This window comes from Kogia breviceps, chromosome 3, assembly GCF_026419965.1.
Source record: "Kogia breviceps isolate mKogBre1 chromosome 3, mKogBre1 haplotype 1, whole genome shotgun sequence".
Lineage (NCBI taxonomy): Eukaryota > Metazoa > Chordata > Mammalia > Artiodactyla > Physeteridae > Kogia > Kogia breviceps.
In genome coordinates, this window is record NC_081312.1 from 135,319,093 (window position 1) to 135,337,444 (window position 18,352).

The 18,352-nt window shown below is 44.5% G+C and overlaps 1 protein-coding gene across 1 annotated transcript in view; it reads right to left on the bottom strand.

Moving 5' to 3' along the window:
* MAP2K1 (mitogen-activated protein kinase kinase 1) overlaps nt 1-18,352 on the bottom strand; it is a 78,272-nt gene that overhangs the window by 39,494 nt on the left and 20,426 nt on the right. The window contains exons 2-3 of the mRNA XM_059057836.2: nt 3,307-3,517; nt 1,325-1,471 (exon numbers count right to left, since the gene is read on the bottom strand). Of these exons, the coding sequence (XP_058913819.1) occupies nt 1,325-1,471; nt 3,307-3,517 (358 nt within the window). The remainder of the gene's footprint in view (nt 1-1,324; nt 1,472-3,306; nt 3,518-18,352) is intronic.

Consider the following 18,352-nt stretch of genomic DNA (forward strand, 5'->3'; position numbering starts at 1 on the left):
CTCTGAGTCACACAGTGTGCTGGAAGACTTACAAATCTTATTTTAATCAATCCTCACTACAACGAGGCAGGTATAATAATGGCCATTTTATTTATTTTTTTATTTTTTTATTTTTTTTAATTTTTTTTTTTTTTTCGGTATGCTGGCCTCTCACTGTTGTGGCCTCTCCCATTGCGGAGCACAGGCTCCGGACGCGCAGGCCCAGAGGCCATGGCTCACGGGCTCAGTTGCTCCGCGGCATGTGGGATCTTCCCGGACCAGGGCACGAACCCGTGTCTCCTGCATCGGCAGGCAGACTCTCAACCACTGTGCCACCAGGGAAGCCCAATAATGGCCATTTTATAGATGAGGAAACTGAGAATCAGAAAGATAAAGAAACTTGCCCAAGGTCATGACAAGAAGGTGACAATCTGCAAACAAATAATTACTGAGCACCTGCTGTGGCTTTAGAGACACAATGGCAAACAAGACAAGGTGTCCACTTGGATTTTTGTGGAGAAGGGAGATATGAATAAACATCTCAGATTCCAAAGTCCCCTGTGCCATGGTGCCTACTGGGGACAGAAAAGCATTAGCAACCATGAAGCCAGCCTCTCTCTTTGAAATTCTGGCCATCAAGGATGGAAACAGAGCCCCAGTCACTATCCGGTAGATTCAACAAAGTACACTGGGGTCAGACAGCTTTGCTTTAAATTCTACCAATTCCACTTAACAGCTGTATGATCTTGGGTAAGTTATTCCATTTCTCTGAGCCTCAGTTTCCTCATTTATAAAATGCAGATAATGTACCCAACTTAATAAGGTGTTATAAAAATGTAATAAAATATTAATTTGCTTAAGGTAGTGCTTGATATGATATACACCCAATAAATACTAGCTTATCAGTAATAGTTTTGCTAACCCTGCTCTTAAAGCCAGTTATAAACTCTCTGAAAACAGGGACTATTTCACTTATCTTCATAACCCCAGAACATGTACCTAGCACACAGCATGGCATGTAATAAACGGATTTAAACTATATTAACCAGATTTTACCCACATCAAAATCTTGGGGTCAAGAAAACTGGGAGATGTGCTCTTGGTACAACCACCAGGGACACCTGATTGCTGCCACCTCTCTTTGAAGAGACAGGGACCTAGGAAGGAGGCCTGTCATCTTCTTGGCTATTCCAACTTCTACAGCCAGGCTTCCCACATGCCCAAGACAGTGAGCTGGATCCAGGGAGGAACAAGGAAGCAGCCAGTCACATCCCAGACCAAAGATTACACCAGAGCCACCCACTTCCCAGGCCGCTGCTTCAGAGGCTGACAGGTTGCCACATACCATGTGCTCCATGCAGATACTGATCTCGCCATCACTGTAGAATGCACCGTAGAAGCCCACAATGTAAGGGGAGTTGCACTCATGGAGAACCTGCAGCTCCCGTATGATCTGGTTCCGGATTGCAGGTTTGATCTCCAGGTGAATTAGCTGGGAAAAGAAAGGTAGAAGGAAGAGAAGCTTTAAAAATATATGGATGGATGATGGATGGGTGGATGGATGGATAGAAGTTTTCTTAAATGCTTAAACTCTTAAAGGTAGGAAGAGAGGAAATAGGCAAGTTTCACTGCTGTGGCCTCTCCCGTTGCGGAGCACAGGCTCTGGACGCGCAGGCTCAGCGGCCATGGCTCACGGGCCCAGCCGCTCCACAGCATGTGGGATCTTCCCGGACCGGGGCATGAACCCGTGACCCCTGCATCAGCAGGCGGACTCTCAACCACTGCGCCACCAGGGAAGCCCGAAACAGGCAAGTTTTAACAAACAAGTTTCAGCCCAACCAGAGCACTGAGTGCCAACATACCAAGGCAGGTGTTGGCACTGGAGGAGTGGCCAGCTGTGCCTCTACTCCTGGGAGCCAAGACTGAGGAAGAGGGGGCTCACACCTCCCAAGAACAAAAGGACCTGTGAAACTGGGAGATATGGGGAAAGTGGCCTTAAAGACTTGGTTGATACTCAAGGGTTGTAGGACCAGAAAGGTATGAGGAACTGGGTCTGCCAATCTAAGCTGCCCTAGAGATTTACCCTTGACTTTAGGGGTCTGATGTGGTTGAGATTTAGCCAAGGCCTTAGGGGCCACTTTATGTTCCCTGCCCCCCCACCCCCAATGTTGTCCCTTGTTTCTGCTGTCCCTTGTTTCAGGTGACAGATACATGAAATGGTTACCAGATAAGGCTGAGCTTCTAAGAAGAGCCATGGACAATGAGTGTCAGAGGACATGGAAGCAGTGGTTACCAGTGCGGTGGTAGCATCTAGTGAAGGCTAGACAGGAGGTGGGCCTTGAAGATGGGCAGTGTTTGAAAAGATGGAAGGAGTAGCACAAGCAAAAATATGTGGACAGAAATGAACATGGTGTGCTGTGAAACACGGAAGAGTCCAACCTCACTGTCCAGAAAGAGGAGGACCGAGGGTCACCAGGAAGGGAAGTCCAGCTCAAAGACCGCATGCCATGTTTGGGAGCCAAGATGTCATACTGCAGGGAGATGAAGGGGAACCACTGGCAGAGGTGGAACTCGGAGAAACAACTTGAAATCAGAGTTTTTTGTGTGTCCCTGGGGCTGGGTAAATGAAAGCAGCTTCTGCTCTTGATAAATGGCAAATGAGCATCTCAGATTTCTTTCCAGAGCACACAGAAAACTAACAAATGGTCACTTGCTGTTATTTTCCAGTCTGGGCAGCGGGATAAATACCCTAACACATCATGAGTGTGTTTATCTATAATCTAATAGATAACATGAGTTCAAAATTCAAGCAGCACAAAAGGGTACTGAATGAAAAGTCAGTTTTCCTTCCACCCTTGTCTCCAGGCCCCCAGGTCTTCTAAAAGGTAATTCAATTACCGATTCAGTCCTTTTTTTTTTTTTTTTTAAAGTGGCCTCACCTTTCTGGCCATAACCAGACCGGACGGCTTGTGGGAGACCTTGAACACCACACCTCCATTGCCAGCACCCAGCTCACTGATCTTCTCAAAGTCGTCATCCTTCAGTTCTCATATACACACTATCAAATGTAAATTAGATAGCTAGTGGGAAGCTGCTGCATAGCACAGGGAGATCACCTCTGTGCTTTGTGACCACCTAGAGGGGTGGGATAGGGAGGGTGGGAGAGAGGGTGATGCAAGAGGGAAGAGATATGGGAACATATGTATATGTATAACTGATTCAGTTTGTTGTAAAGGATTGTTGTAAAGGAAAAACTAACACGCTATTGTAAAACAATTATACTCCAATAAAGATGTTAAAAAAAAAATAAAAATAAAGTGGCCTCACCTTTCTGGCCATAACCAGACCGGACGGCTTGTGGGAGACCTTGAACACCACACCTCCATTGCCAGCACCCAGCTCACTGATCTTCTCAAAGTCGTCATCCTTCAGTTCTCCCACCTTCTGCTTCTGGGTAAGGAAGGCCTCAAGGCGCTTCCGCTGCTGTTCATCGAGCTCCAGCTCCTCCAGCTTCTTTTGCAAGGCCTCCAGGTTGGTCCTGTCCCAAAGTAGGAAGCACGGGTCAACACTGTCATCAGAGAAGTCCACCCAGAGGAGCACCCTTGCTGTGGAGAGCTCCAGCTCTGGGGCCAGAGAGCAAACTGATCGAGGCAGCTCGGGGGAAGGTCCCATCTGCTGTGGCTCTATCCCCTGCACTCCACCACCCCACACAACTCACCACAGACACACTTCCCCTCTCAAGGCCTGCTCTCCTCATTTGTAAAATAGGGGAATTAGTTCTCTCTCAGTATGCTATGAGCCTACGAGACGAACTGCAGAACCTACTAAAATCCAGAGTGAGCCACCTTAATTTGTTTTAAAACCCCGGTATCAAAAGACCCAGTAGTGTTGGCTTTAACAATACCATATACAGGGCTTCCCTGGTGGCGCAGTGGTTGAGAATCCGCCTGCCGATGCAGGAGACACGGGTTCGTGCCCTGGTCCAGGAAGATCCCACATGCCGCGGAGCAACTAAGCCCGTGAGCCATGGCCGCTGAGCCTGTGCGTCCGGAGCCTGTGCTCCGCAACGGGAGAGGCCACAACAGTGAGAGGCCCGCATACCGCAAAAAAAAAAAAAAAAAAAAAAAAAAAAAAAAAAAAAACAATACCATATACAAAATAAAATCTATTTCCTAAAACCACTAAATTGAAACCGAAGCACATTATCAAAACAGGCTCTAAACTGAATCACAATAGAAACCCTCCCTTCCAATGTGATCAGATCAGGAACAAGGTCAATCAAAATAGAGCAAAAAGGATACAACTAAATTTTTATTTTTTCAAAACATATGAAAGTGCATTCATTCACCCACCCGCTAACACAAGGCAAGGCCCTCTCTTTAAGAGCCCCACATCATCTTTCTTACATGAACCAGAAGAGAATACAATGTCTATCATTTCCAAATACTGATTCTTTAGCATAAAAATGTAGACAGAGTAATCTCAGAATGAAACTTTAAGAGTTTGATGACTTCCCCCAATTTTAATGCTCACCTAATTTAACAGTAATTTTTTTTTAAATTACCATTTCTTATTTATTTATTTATTTATTTATGGCTGCATTGGGTCTTTGTTGTTGTGCGTGGGCCTTCTCTAGTTGCAGCGAGCGGGGGCTACCCTTCACTGCAGCGCATAGGCTTCTCATTGAGGTGGCTTCTCTCGTTGTGGAGCACAGGCTCTAGGCGCGCGGGCTTCAGTAGTTGTGGCACACAGGCTCAGTATTTGTGGCTCAGGGGCTCTAGAGCACAGGCTCAGTAGTTGTGGTGCACGGGCTTAGCTGCTCCCCGGCACGTGGGATCTTCCTGGACCAGGGATCGAGCCCATGTCTCCTGCATTGGCAGGAGGATTCTTAACCACTGCGTCACCAGGGAAGTTCCTGACAGTAATTTTTTTAGTGACCTGCACTCACTGAGTCTTTCCACAGCTTTTAACTAGTATTCATAGGTGGGGGGGGTGGAGAGAGAAAGAAAACCACTTCGTTTGCAGTCGTATTTCATCAGTTTCTCTGATATTTAAATATATACATTACTTAATTACAATACCAGCTACAACTGCACAAATGACTTTTGGAACAAACTGGCTCCTGATAAGCACATAATTCAACCAGTGGGTGCCAGAGTGAGTGGGTATGGCAGACAGCAGCCTGCTAGTGTGTTTTACATAAAGAACTGAAGTGTTCATTACTCCTGGGAGCTTGTTAAGAGAAGGGTGGTAAAGAGAGATTCCACCGTGTTTCATTTGACTTTTGTCCCTAGTCTAAACAAACAACACAGGTGACAAGACAGGCAGTCATTACACATCAGAATGTTGGTGACCCCTTTCCCTCAATATACACACCATTTCTGAGCTTGCGGGTAGGAGCAAGCATAATCTTCCACTCTTAATTCACACTCCAAACCTTAAGAAGGCAAGGAGATGGAGACCCAATGCCTCCCCAGGGTATGGGAGGACCCAATACTGCCTTACAAATAACACAATACATGGGGCCAAAGAGGACACAAGGCTGACTTTCCCAACCTTCTTCACTGGGTAACTCTAGGGGGAAGAAGCCTGGTGCCTGGTCCCCCCCAAAATTTGTAAGTTGAAACCCTAACCCCCAATGTAACTACATTTAGAGATAGGATTTTTAGAAGGTAATTAAGGTTAAATAAGATCATATGGGTAGAGTCCTAATCAGATAGGATTGATAGCCTTATAACAGAGGTGGCCTTCCCCCTACACGCTCCAAGGAAAGGCCATGTGAGGACACAGCAAGAAGGCAGCTGCCTGTAAGCCAGGAAGAGAGGCCTCACCAAAACCCAACCATGCTGGCAACCCAACCAGTCCTCATCTTGGACTTCAAGCCTCCAGAGCTATGAGAAAATTAATTTCTGTTGTTTAAGCCACCCAGTCTACGGCATTTTGTTATGTAGCCTGAGCAGACTAAGACAGCTGGTCAATATTCTCATCCTGCTAAAAGGTTCAACTCAGTCTCACTGCTACCCACAGTCCCTCAGGTGTGGGGACTGGAACCAGTGTGGCTGGGAGTGCACAGTGCACACCCTCTGGTTTCCTTTCTCTAAGGTCTCTCCATAAAGGAGCCCATTGATGACACCATTTAGAAACACATGTCAAATACAGACAGACCCTACAGCTAAAACTTGGATGAGGTTACAGCTGCCTGGAGGGCTCAGCAGTCTGACTGGAAATGCAGACTCCAAAAGCTGCTGTCAAGAACACACACACACACACACACACACACACATAACACTGAGTGTGTACGAGGGAGAGAGGGAAGGACGGCTAGATGAAAGGACAACCGCTCTCCTTATAAACAACCGCTCTCCTTATAACACTGTACTTTTTTAAGTGTTATACGTGCATTAATGCATTTAATCCACAACCTTACGATTACAACACATAGCAAACTCAAGCACAGACAGGTAAAGTAACTCGTCCAAGGTCGCACATCTAAGTGGCAGAGCCAGGATTCAAACCTGGGCAGAGAGAATCTCTAACATTAATCATGATGCTATATTACCTCTTCAAAAAGTTCAATACGTCCAAGGGAGGCAACTTGCAAACATGGGTAAGATCCTAGTGTGGAGCACCTAACACACCAGGGCTCAATCAGACATGAAAATGGTGTACCTACAGGAAGAGTCCTTTGCCCCAGATGCAATCCTGTCTCCCCTGTACATCAATCTGAACAACTGCCTTGCAAGTAACACTGGCCACAAGAAACCACACCCATTTCGGGGTGGTGGGGGGTTGGGATGGTGGGAAGGTGGGAGGGATGCTGACTCTGCGCATTTTCCTGACTCTGCAGAAATAAGGAATTCTCCCACCTTCGGGGGGGAAAAAATCCCTAAGTCTGGGCTTTGTGCCACCTTCCTCCCCGCCCCTCTCCTATGCTCCATGGTCCAACCGCCTACCCCATCAGCTAAGGAGCTGGCTTCTAATTTGTGCTTTCAGAGGGTGGAGCCAGGGAGAGAAGAGACACTAACCGGGCCAAGACTTTCCTAATGTGGGGGGGGGCAGGGGATGGAGTTGCCAAATTAACAAGTCATTAGTAATCAGGAATCCTGGATTCTTATCCCAAATTGGGAAACAACTAGCTGTGTGACCATGAACAAGTCATTTAACTCGACACATCTGTTTTCTCTCCTGTAAAATGGGGTAACAAGATGCTTACTTCACCAGGAGAGGATCAAAATAAAAAACTAATGGGACGAAACACTGGAATTTTGACACATTTCTACACAAATGTTAAGGCAGGTGGGAGTGGGTTGGAAGACGAGGAGGAGCCACAGCAGCAACAACAGGATTCAAAAATTACTGTCTTTCCTGTAATTTAATAATTATTAAAAACCCCTAAAAGTTTTTCAGAGAATGAAAGACAAAAAATTTTATCTGAAGGTGAAAGGAAAATTCTGGCATCAAAATGACTTTCATGACTCATTAAAAAGAAATCAATCAATGAGGTTTCACTATTCAGTACTGCTTCCTCTCACCCAGGGAGTAGATGATATTCAACAAGGCTCACTTGTGCCCTCCCAACGTGAAATGCTTCAACCACAGGAAACAGGAAGAGAGTGGCCCCTCACCCCTCAACCACACCACAAATCTCCAACACTCAGAGGACAAGACCCTCCTCCTTCACAATCTTTGGTTTTAACTGAAATCAGCAAAATCAGAACTAGGGATTGAGAAAAGAAACTGGAGCCCAGCACAACACATCTCTGACACACACAGCCCTCTCCAGGGACCAGCTGTGATGACTCCGACCCCCATCACATTCCCCACAGCAGAAAGGAAACGACACGCTGTAACATGAATTCTGCACCAGGGCTGTCTTACAGTAAACACAAGTTCATCCAGATACAAGATGATAGGCTTGAAATGGGAACGCAGAGGAAAAACAAAGAACTTGGAGAAAAGCACAGGTTGTCATTTGTGTTCTGAAAACACCAGGAAGGCACAATGAAATGGGTGGGGAAAGGATGAACCTGGACAAGAACTTCTCCTTCCCTCTCATCTCACCCATCTGCTAAGCCTAATTACACTACCACAGCAGGAATCTTTCATTCGTGGCTCAATGGCTCAAATCAAGAAGCAGTATAAAATGTAGCACAGAGAGGGACCTTAAAGACCACCCTATGCAACCTATTTTACAAGTGAGGAAACGGAGGTCCAGAAAGGACAAAGTCACACAGCTTACTGGTGGCAGGTCTCCTGACTCCTGAAATAGAGCTCCTTTCAAGGCGCCACACTGCCACCTCCAACTCTGATGGTCACTGCAACGGGAAGCTGACCTAAAGTAATGACTGAAGGGGGGGGAGAGGCGATATCCAGACCAAGGAATGGGGTCTTCAAACTGCCACACACCGAACAGAAATGGGCCACGAGTGCATGCCAAACACCAGCCGTCTGTCACCAACCTGAGCGAGGCTGCTACAGTTGGCAGGCCCCACCTCCACCGGGAGGAAGCACAGAGGGAAGAGCAGGGGGTGACAACAAATCACTGTGCTGGAAGGAGAGAAAGGGTCCCAGTGCAGGTGGGTCTCCTCACCAGAGAGCCCAAGGAGTTGTGAAGTTCTCCCTTCCCTGTGGCATCTGGCAAGAGGGCAGGGAAGAAGGAGAGAAGGAAAGGCAGAAAGACCCAAGCTAAGAGGGAACAGCACCCAGAGACTAAGGCTGCAACCCTTTGATCTACACCTTATACCATTCCCATCGGAGATCCCTTGGGAGTTACCTCCTTTTCTGGTCCTTAGTTTCCATACCCATAAAAAAAAAAGTATATGGGGAGTAGGGTGGGGAGTTTGTCTAGATGTCTCTAAGGAAGTCTGTCAATGTGACAGCCAGCTAAGGAGGTGCAGAATAAGGCTGAGGGTATATTCAGGTTGAGGAGCTTCAACCGGGTAGGTGAGGGGAGAGGGGGAGAATGTGAGGAAAAGAGAACTGGCATCAGGGGTCTCTATACAGTCAAACCATGGACAGCAGGAGATGGGAGGGGTTACAAAGAGTAATAAGAAAGGAAAGGAGAATGGGCCTGAATGAGGAAGGCAAGGGGGCCAAAGGTGTAGCTTACCAACTTCCAGACTCCAACTAAACTAGCCCATCTGTGTTAGAGAGTGTAGGTGTGCCAACCAGGGACAGACCCAGACAACATGGTGGAGAGGGGCTTATACCCTCCCACATCTCAATCCTGTAGGCCACTCTGCGAAGGGCTGGTTAACTAACTAGGCAATAAAATTTTAGGATTATGTATACAGTACAGGCTCTGTGAAAGAGGCCAGATGCAAAAGGATACAAACGATGTCATTCCATCTATATAAAATTCAAAACTAATCTAGGCTATTATAAAGTTAAAAAGTGATGCAAACTATCACATACAGAATGGATAAACAACAAGGTCCTACTGGATAGCACAGGGAACTATATTCAATATCCTGTGATAAACCATAATGGAAAAGAATATGAAAAAGAATGTATATAACTGAATCACTTTGCTGTATAGCAGAAATTAATACAACATTGTAAATCAACTATACTTCAATATTTTAAAAATCCAAGAACAAAAAAACAAATAAAGTAAAAAAGTGATCACACTTTGGTGGGGGAGGGTAGTAACTAGAAGGGGGCATACAATGGTTAATTTTATGTGTCAACACTGCTGGGCCACAGTGCCTAAGATATTTCGTCAAACATTTTTCTGGATGTCTCTATGAAAATGGTTTTCGGTTTTTTTTTCGGAGGGGGGGGGAATGAGATTAAAATTTAAATTGGTAGACTTTGAGTAAAGCAGATTACCCTCCATAATGTGAGTGGGCCTCATCCAGTCAGTTGAAGGCCTTAATGGAACAAAGACTGACCTCCCTGAAGAAGAATTCTTCCAGCAGATTGCCTTTGGACTCAAGGTGCAACTCTTCCATGGGTCTCCAGCCTGCCAACCTAAACTGAAGATATTAGACTTAACAGGCTTCCACAATTGCATAAGCCAATTCCTTTAAAAGTTCCAGTCAGTGTCTGTCTGTCTCCTCTCTCTCTCTCAATCTCAGTATCTCTCAATAGTCAGATCAATCTATCAGTCTTGGAAGCTGTGCTCTGATTTCCTTTTATTCTTTTTTCTCCTCTAGGTGTTTCAGCTTGGATAACTTTTACTGACCCATCTTCAAGGTCACTGATTCTTTCCTCAGTTCTGTCCAGTCTGCTGATGAGCCTGTTGACCTTTGATGTCATATTCTTTGAAATTTCTACAATTTCTTCTTGAATCTATTTTCAGTTTCCACCTCCTCTGAAATTCCTCATTTGTTCATGTATGCTGTGTAACTTTAAGATATTGATCATGGTTATTTTAAAGCCCCTGACTGATAAACCCAACATCTGGGTAATCTCTAAGTCTGGTTCTGCTGATTACCTTCTCTCTTGATAATAGATTGGGGTTTTTTTTGTTTGTTTTTTGCGGTACACGGGCCGCTCACTGTTGTGGCCGCTCCCATGGCGGAGCACAGGCTCCGGACGTGCAGGGCCAGCGGCCATGGCTCACGGGCCCAGCCGCTCTGCGGCATGTGGGATCTTCCTGGACCGGGGCACGAACCCGTGTCCCCTGCATCAGCAGGCGGACTCTCAACCACTGAGCCACCACGGAAGCCCAATAGGTTGGTTTTTTTCTCTCTTGATTTTTGATTAAACACTGGACATTGTGATGGAGCAGAGACTGAGGTAATCATCTTTATACTTGGTAATGGACATACTCTTGTCATACTGCTAGTGTGTGTTAGGCTATTAGTCAAAGTTGAGCTGAGTTGGGGTTTTCTTGTTAATGTTAATACCACAGGCTACAAATTTCTCCAGTGATAGGTCGTATCTTGTGCTTAGAGTGAAGCCTGAGCTGCATAGGTTTTTTTCTCAGTGTTCCTACTCCTCCCTCAGCTTTGAATTGTCCTTAATGCCTGGCCACAGAATGGGGTCTTTCTCCATGCTCTTGGCCCTCTTCCAGGGGTAGACTGCAATTACTTTAATTTAGTGCTAGGCTTATGGTAGGGGTAAAGAAATTCTCTCTTGTCCAGTGTTAGTCTTAAGCAAGCCCTGTGAGCATATACTTCCCCTCCTCTCCATGGCAGCCAAACTCTATCACATGTCTGTGGCAGTTCTTGGGTAGAACAAAGTTTTCTATACCTCCTCCAGCAATATCAGACCTTTGTAGATCTCTGCTTGTTGGTGCTGAGCCTAGCTTTGGGCTTATATTCTAAAGCAGCTATGGGAAGCAATGCTTCAGTGCAGCCATTCTCTTGTATCGTTTATAATGTGCTTCACTGAATTTAGGAGAGGTATTTTTTTCTTTTTCCTTGATGCTGGCTGCTCACATCTTGGGCACCTACTCTTCTAAGCTTGCTGACAGATGTGTAGATGAGAAAAACTTCAAAGTCATCTTGTTCTTGAAAGTAGCCCCCAGACCCACTTCTAGGACCAGAAATATATACAGGAAATCTGCTGCTTCTGGGTCAGTAAAGAGCTGGTCTTTCACAATGGCACATGAAACTACTTGAAAAGAAAAAAACATGCATGTGGCTGCCAGACACTCTGTGCTTGGGAAATAGGTGTGAAGGCTTTGGGAGCCAGAAGACCTGGGTTCAACTCTGATGGTAACTTGGTCTGTGAACTTGTGCAAGTCATTTTCCCTCAATTTTTCTCATAGGTAAAATAGGGGAGTTAAGCTAAGTGGTGTTTAAAGTCCATTTCAGGGTTAAAATTCTCCAATCCTAATATCAGATTCTTCCTGTAGTATTCCAAGGATAGAACTCCAAAGCTGAGTACCAAGGCCATAGACATCTGCAAGCACAGTGGTTGGCTTCCCGTGTTGTATGGTTAGAGACCCTAGTCATTACTTCTTGTCAACATATAAACCCCATTGATAATTATCCTATCCTCGTTGCTTTTTCCTTTGATACTAAGTCAATTGTTTTGCGTTGCCAGGTCTTTTGTGAGAATGCATGCATTTTGACACTATAAGGCCCTTAGTGAAATAGTGAAAGGAATACAGACAGCTAAGGGCAGTTTAAGACAATGATGTGATGGTAAATAAAAGTGACTGCAGAGATTAAATGAGAGTGCAATGTAAAAAAAAAAATGCTGGAATCACCAAAAGTGATATTTAATATTTTACGTTGTTGTCAAGTAATTGGTTAATAAGATTTTATTTGATAGTACCTACTACTGATTTATTGTATACCTGCTGAATGCCACGTATTCTGCTAAACATGGATGAGCTCCTAAATGCTTAAACACCACCATGATGTAATTCCCACTGTTAGTCCCATTTTACTGATGAGATTCCTGCATTTTCATGCAATAAACAAGTAATCTAGAAAAAATGCACAATGTAATTAAATATTACCTTTATTGTCTTTAATTGGTTTCACCACCACTCCCAAAAAAGACTGGAGCAATGACTGTCCCACAGTTCCCCTAATTCTCACAAAGGGCTTCGGACACAGATGGCTCTGTAGTTCAGGATATGCTGAGCAATCAGGGTAAATTTTATAGGGTTTTGAGACCTAAATTGGTCTAGAACAACATATAAAATTTAGATAGCAAAAAAGGAGAAAGGGCATTCCAACAGGGTCTACAATGTAGAAAGTGGTATAGAACTGGGAGTAAGAATATTATAAGCAAAGAGTATTGGGGGAATAAAACTTAAAAGTAAAAAAATCAGGAAATTCCCTGGCAGTCCAGTGGTTAGGACTCCACGCTTTCACTGCCAAGGGTGCTGGTCCAATCCCTGGTCAGGGAACTAAGATTCCACAAGCCAGCACAGCCAAATTAAAAAAAAAAAAAGTAAAAAAATCAGAAAATGAGAGTTGGGACAGATGTTTACCTTTAATTTCATTTTAAATCAACTAGCTTCCAAGCCAATAAACAAATGAAAAGTGGAGAGGATGAGTTCAATTAAAAAGAGATAAGAATCCTGTATTCCTATCCTTTAAGAAAACAAACAAACCCTACTTAGTCCTTGGAATCAAACTGCCTTCTGAAATCATATAAATTACCTTCCCACAGCATGTTTCCGCAGACAGACACACTGAAAAACACACGCATACACATACACACACACACACACACACACACACACACACAGAGGAACCTCTGGAGTGACAGGACCACCCACTCACACAGACTCTTCTTAAATACTGAACAACATCCTGAATCAGAGAGGGGGTGTCATATTGTTGCTTGAAAGAACTGACAGCCTATGTTCCTTCCGCCCCAGTGGGCAAAATTTGTTTCATATTAGCCACATGTGAATTAATTCCTGAAGGACCAGTCTTCTGTAGAAGCACAAAAAGGAAAGGAAAAAGTGATGGAGTTTGGAGAGAGAGAAAAAAAGATAAGACAGAGGACAAAAAGTGATGCATCACCTTTACTCAATAGGGACAAAAGAGGGATGTAACAGTCTGATAAAGAATGAAAATTTAGATGCAGTTAAAAGATGAGCTTCCTAAATGCTAGCCATGGTACATTCATTAACTCATTTATTCCTCACAACATTTAAAAATAGATATGTTGGGACTTCCCTGGTGGTCCAGCAGTTAAGAATCCGCCTTCCAAAGCAGGGGACGTGGGTTCATTCCCTGGTCGGGGAACTAAGATCCCACATGCCACAGGGCAACTAAGCCCTTGTGTGCCACAACTAGAGAGCCTGTGCACTGCAACTACTGAGCCCACGCCACACACCACAACTAGAGAGAAGCCGGCACACCACAAAAAAAGATCCTGCATGCCACAACTAAGATCCCACATGCTGCGACTAAGACCCAATGCAGCCAAATAAATAAATAAATAGTTTAAAAAACAACAACAGCAAAAAACAAACATGTTGTTCCCATTTTACAGATATGGAAATGGAGGCCAGGTGTAGTTAAGTAACTTACCCAAGGCTAGAGTTGGAATTCCAAAGTTTGATCTTTTCTCCACATCAGCTAAAGAGCTCATGTCCTTCAAACAAATCTCCCAATTAGCTCATCCCTAACACCAGGTAATTTACCCATTAGTGACCTATTCCTTTGAGGTAAGAACTGTGTTCTGCTAAAAGGTAAAATCCCTGAGAGGACAACAAATTAAATCTACCCAAAAAGTAAATTCTTTCAGCGGAATATCCATGGCTGATACTTTTTTTTTTAAATAAATTTATTTCTTTTTCTTTATTTATTTTTGGCTGTGTTGGGTCTTTGTCGCTGCGCTCGGGCTTTATCTAGTTGCAGCGAGTGGGGGCTACTCTTCGTTGTAGTGTGCAGGTTTCTCATTGCAGTGGCTTCTTTTGTTGTGGAGCACGGACTCCAGGTGTGCGGGCTTCAGTAGTTGTGGCTCACGGGCTCTAGAGCACAGGCTCAGTAGATGTGGCGCACGGGCTCAGTTGCTCCGCAGCATGTGGGATCTTCCCGGACCAGGGCTCAAACCTGCATCCCCTGCACTGGCAGACAGATTCTTAACCACTGCACCACCAGGGAAGCCTGGCTGATATATTTTCTTTGGGGAGGGAAGGGAAGCAAGAGGACACTGCCCAGGTGAAGCACATGGGACAAGCAGTAAACAGTCTGGTGGCATAAGAGAGCTGGCAGGGACGGGGCAGGAAGTGCTGAAAGGAAGAAAGCACCAAGGATAACCCAGGTAGAAAATTCAATAAACGTGTGGTCACCATCAGAAAAACAAAGGCAGCGCTGGGTCTGGTGGTGGCCACAGAATGGGAGTGGCTGACTGTTCCTGAAAGGACAAGCTGGTGTACTGTGGCCTTATTAAGATGATGTATTTGACCCACCCATTCCCTGCTCTAGAGAAAGACCTTTGTAGAAACTCCCTGTGTAATAATGGACCATGCTGCTCTGTGAATGAGAGGTGCAGCTTGCTCTTCAGGGAGAAAGGACCCAACGTGACAAGAGTCTTACCCAGAACCATGAGGACAGCTGAGTCCCCAGGGCAAAAAGACCAACAGCTAGTGCCCAGAAGCACAACTAAGAGCAGTAAGATGTAGTCAGAAGAAACACAGCACTCAAAACATGTCTCCAGTGCTAGTCCATGTTGAGAAATTGTCAATTCTCCAGACCTGTTTCCCTCCTTAAATACACAACCAACATGTTTGTTACAGCTAGGCCCTTCTCCTTGCCCAAAGTACACACAAGAGAGGTCAGCAAACCTCTCCTCTGAGCACCCATCACCTCTGGGGAATATCCCACTCCCTAGGTGATTTTCTAGCAACTCTCAGGGAATCCTGAGATCAGGATCAGGGCTAGAAGTCCAACCAAGTGCTCACTTAGGCACTCAACTTCTTAAACTAGAGTGTGGAAAACTACTAGTCAGGCTCACCAATTAACAGCAGTTGGCCTCGTGGGGTTAAAATGTAGCTGGTAGAAGTAACATCATGGACCAGAGAGAATGAAATTTAATTATAACTAAAACTGATAGTGCTTGCTTCCTTCTTATAAAAGAAGGTGGAGGGCGGGGAAATAAGTGTTTGTGCTAACAAACACCCTCAGAGCAGAGGATACCAGAGGACCGGAAGGCTGGCCCATAGTTTAAAAGGGCCTGCTCCTGAGCCTTGGCATAGGCAGAAGCAGGCCTGAGCAGCACGCAGGGGTGGAGGTGGAGAGCTGAATTACATTGCAGAATAAAATGGGACAGACTTCTTTGGGGGTGGCTGTGAAGCAGCAAGAAAGGAAGAAACGGATGTACCATGGCAGAGTGGCAAAGGTCATTTAAGCCCACAGATACCTAATACCACTAGATTTTAAGTTGTCTTTATTGCTATAATACATCCTCCCCACCCCAAACCTTCAGTCCAATCTGCCATGCACACAAATAGCTTTGTGTATATTTTGTTCTTACTGTTGTTGATGGAAACCAGAGAAAGGGGGCCAAATTCCAAGTTTGTTCAACACAGAGCAAAAAGAAGAGAAAAATCACAGGAAGGTTAATGTGAGTCCCAAAGAAGCAGAAGTGACCATGAGAATGTAAGTCTCCAAGACTGCTCTAATCTAGAGGAGTGCAGGGGATAAGGAACTGGAGTAGACACCTAGCTTATAGCTGTGATGTCTACAGATGGGAAAATGCAATGCAGATTCATTATGGAGCATCCACGGTGTGACATGCACCATCTACGCTAGAGGCTAGGGAGGTACAGATGAGGAAGACAACGTCCCTGCCCTCACCAGGCAGTGTGTGGTGTCTCTGTGTGTGTGTGTGTGTGTGTGTGTGTGTGTGTGTGTGTGTGTGTGTGTGTTTAAGAGACAGAGAGACAGAGATGTAGAGATGATAGAGAGAAAGAGAGATATCACAGTGCAAGCCAAAAATAGGGAATGGTACTAACAAGTACGGCAACAGCTACGGGGTAAGGGAGACCATAATGCTGAAAGTGAGGTGGGCACAGTGGGGTATGCGAACAGAAAAAAGACAACTCCATCTAAGATGAGGAAGGGAAAGTGAAGGTCAGAAAATGTAATGTCCATGTTTAGACCTGAAAGATATCAGTTGTTGCAGCAGAGGGAAAAGCACTCCATCCAGGCTCCATCCCACTGTTGGTGGGACTGTAAATTGGTGCAGCCACTATGGAAAACAGTATGGAGGTTCCTTAAAAAAATGAAAAATAGAGCTACCATATGATCCAGCAATTACACTCCTGGGTATATATCCAGAAAAAATAAAACTCTAATTTGAAAAAATACATGCACCCCAATGTTCACAGGAGCACTCTTTAAAATAGCCAAGAGATGGAAACAACCCAACAGATAACTGGCTTAAGAAGATCTGGTACGTGTATACAGTAGAATATCAGCCATAAAAAACAACGAAATATTGCCATTTGCAGCAACGTGGATGGACCTAGATAGAGAATATAAAGCTTAGTGAAATAAGTCAGACAGAGAAAGACAAATACTATATGATATCACTTATGTGTGAAATCTAAAAAATAATACAAATGAATCTATATACAAAACAGAAACAAATTCACAGACACAGAAAACAAATTTATGGTGACCAAAGGGGAAGGAGGGGACAAGTTAGGAATAAGGGATTAACAGATACAAACTATGATACCTAAAACAGATAAGCAACAAGGATTTACTGTATAGCACTGGGAATTATACTCAATATCTTGTAATAACCTATAATGGAATATCATTGCCAAAAAACCAAATCACTACACTATATACCTGAAACTAACACTATTGTAAATGGACTATATTTCAATTAAAAAAAATTCTAGTTTGGAACCTTCACAGAAATAGAGTCAAGACCTGCACAACTCAGGAGATACTGGCTTCCTTGAGAGAAAGAGTATGTAGAAATCTGAAGTCTAAAAACTCCTGAGTTCAGCTTTCCAGATCCTTGAAAGTCCACCGGGGAGTTCTCTTTTACATAATTAACCTCTCATTACCTGGTCCAAAGACCGGCCCATAGAAGCCTTTGACAGTAAAGTCAAATCCAGTCCATCATGCATACCAGCTCATTGTAAGGACGTAAGTGTTTCTCTCATAACAAACCACAGTCCTGAAGCCAATTCCTGAACCCAACACTGATTTACATTATTGCTATCTATGCAATACATTTATAAATGATGGTTGCTTTTCCAGTGATGCTTGAAACTCAACAAATTCAGTTCACCTACTTCATTTCACATACGCATTACTAAATTCCTGAGGGCTATTTTTATTTGCAAAATTTCACCCTCTGTCAATAATTTGCCTCCAATCTATAACCATGCTCTTAACAAAAGACACCAAAATTGCGGAATTAACCCGGGTCTGGAGCCCTCCATCCTTGAACAAGATCTCTCACCTGCATTAAATGGAAGCATCCTCTTGTCCTGTGTTACACGACTGTTACGAACACAGTGAGAATGTGTTCTGAAACAAATAGTTGAACACATTAACAAGATATTTTTCTAAAACAAACAAACTTATTCTAACTTATTCTTGGTTAAAAAAAGTGTGGGGCTTCCCTGGTGGCGCAGTGGCTGAGAGTCCGCCTGCCGATGCAGGGGACACGGGTTCGTGCCCGGGTCCGGAAGATTCCACATGCCGCGAAGCGGCTGGGCCCCGTGAGCCATGGCCGCTGAGCCTGCGCGTCCGGAGCCTGTGCTCCGCAACGGGAGCGGCCACAGCAGTGAGAGGCACGCATATCGCAAGGAAAAAAAAAAAAAAGTGTGACTGGATGACACCTCATATTAATTGTGAATCCTCAAAGAGCACTAAAGAATACACCAATGACTAAGATTAGAAAACAAAATCTACTAAGATGGTACTTCCACTGCACATTAAACTTGAGTTATTAGCTGTGGAGAAAAACAAGACAACAGCAA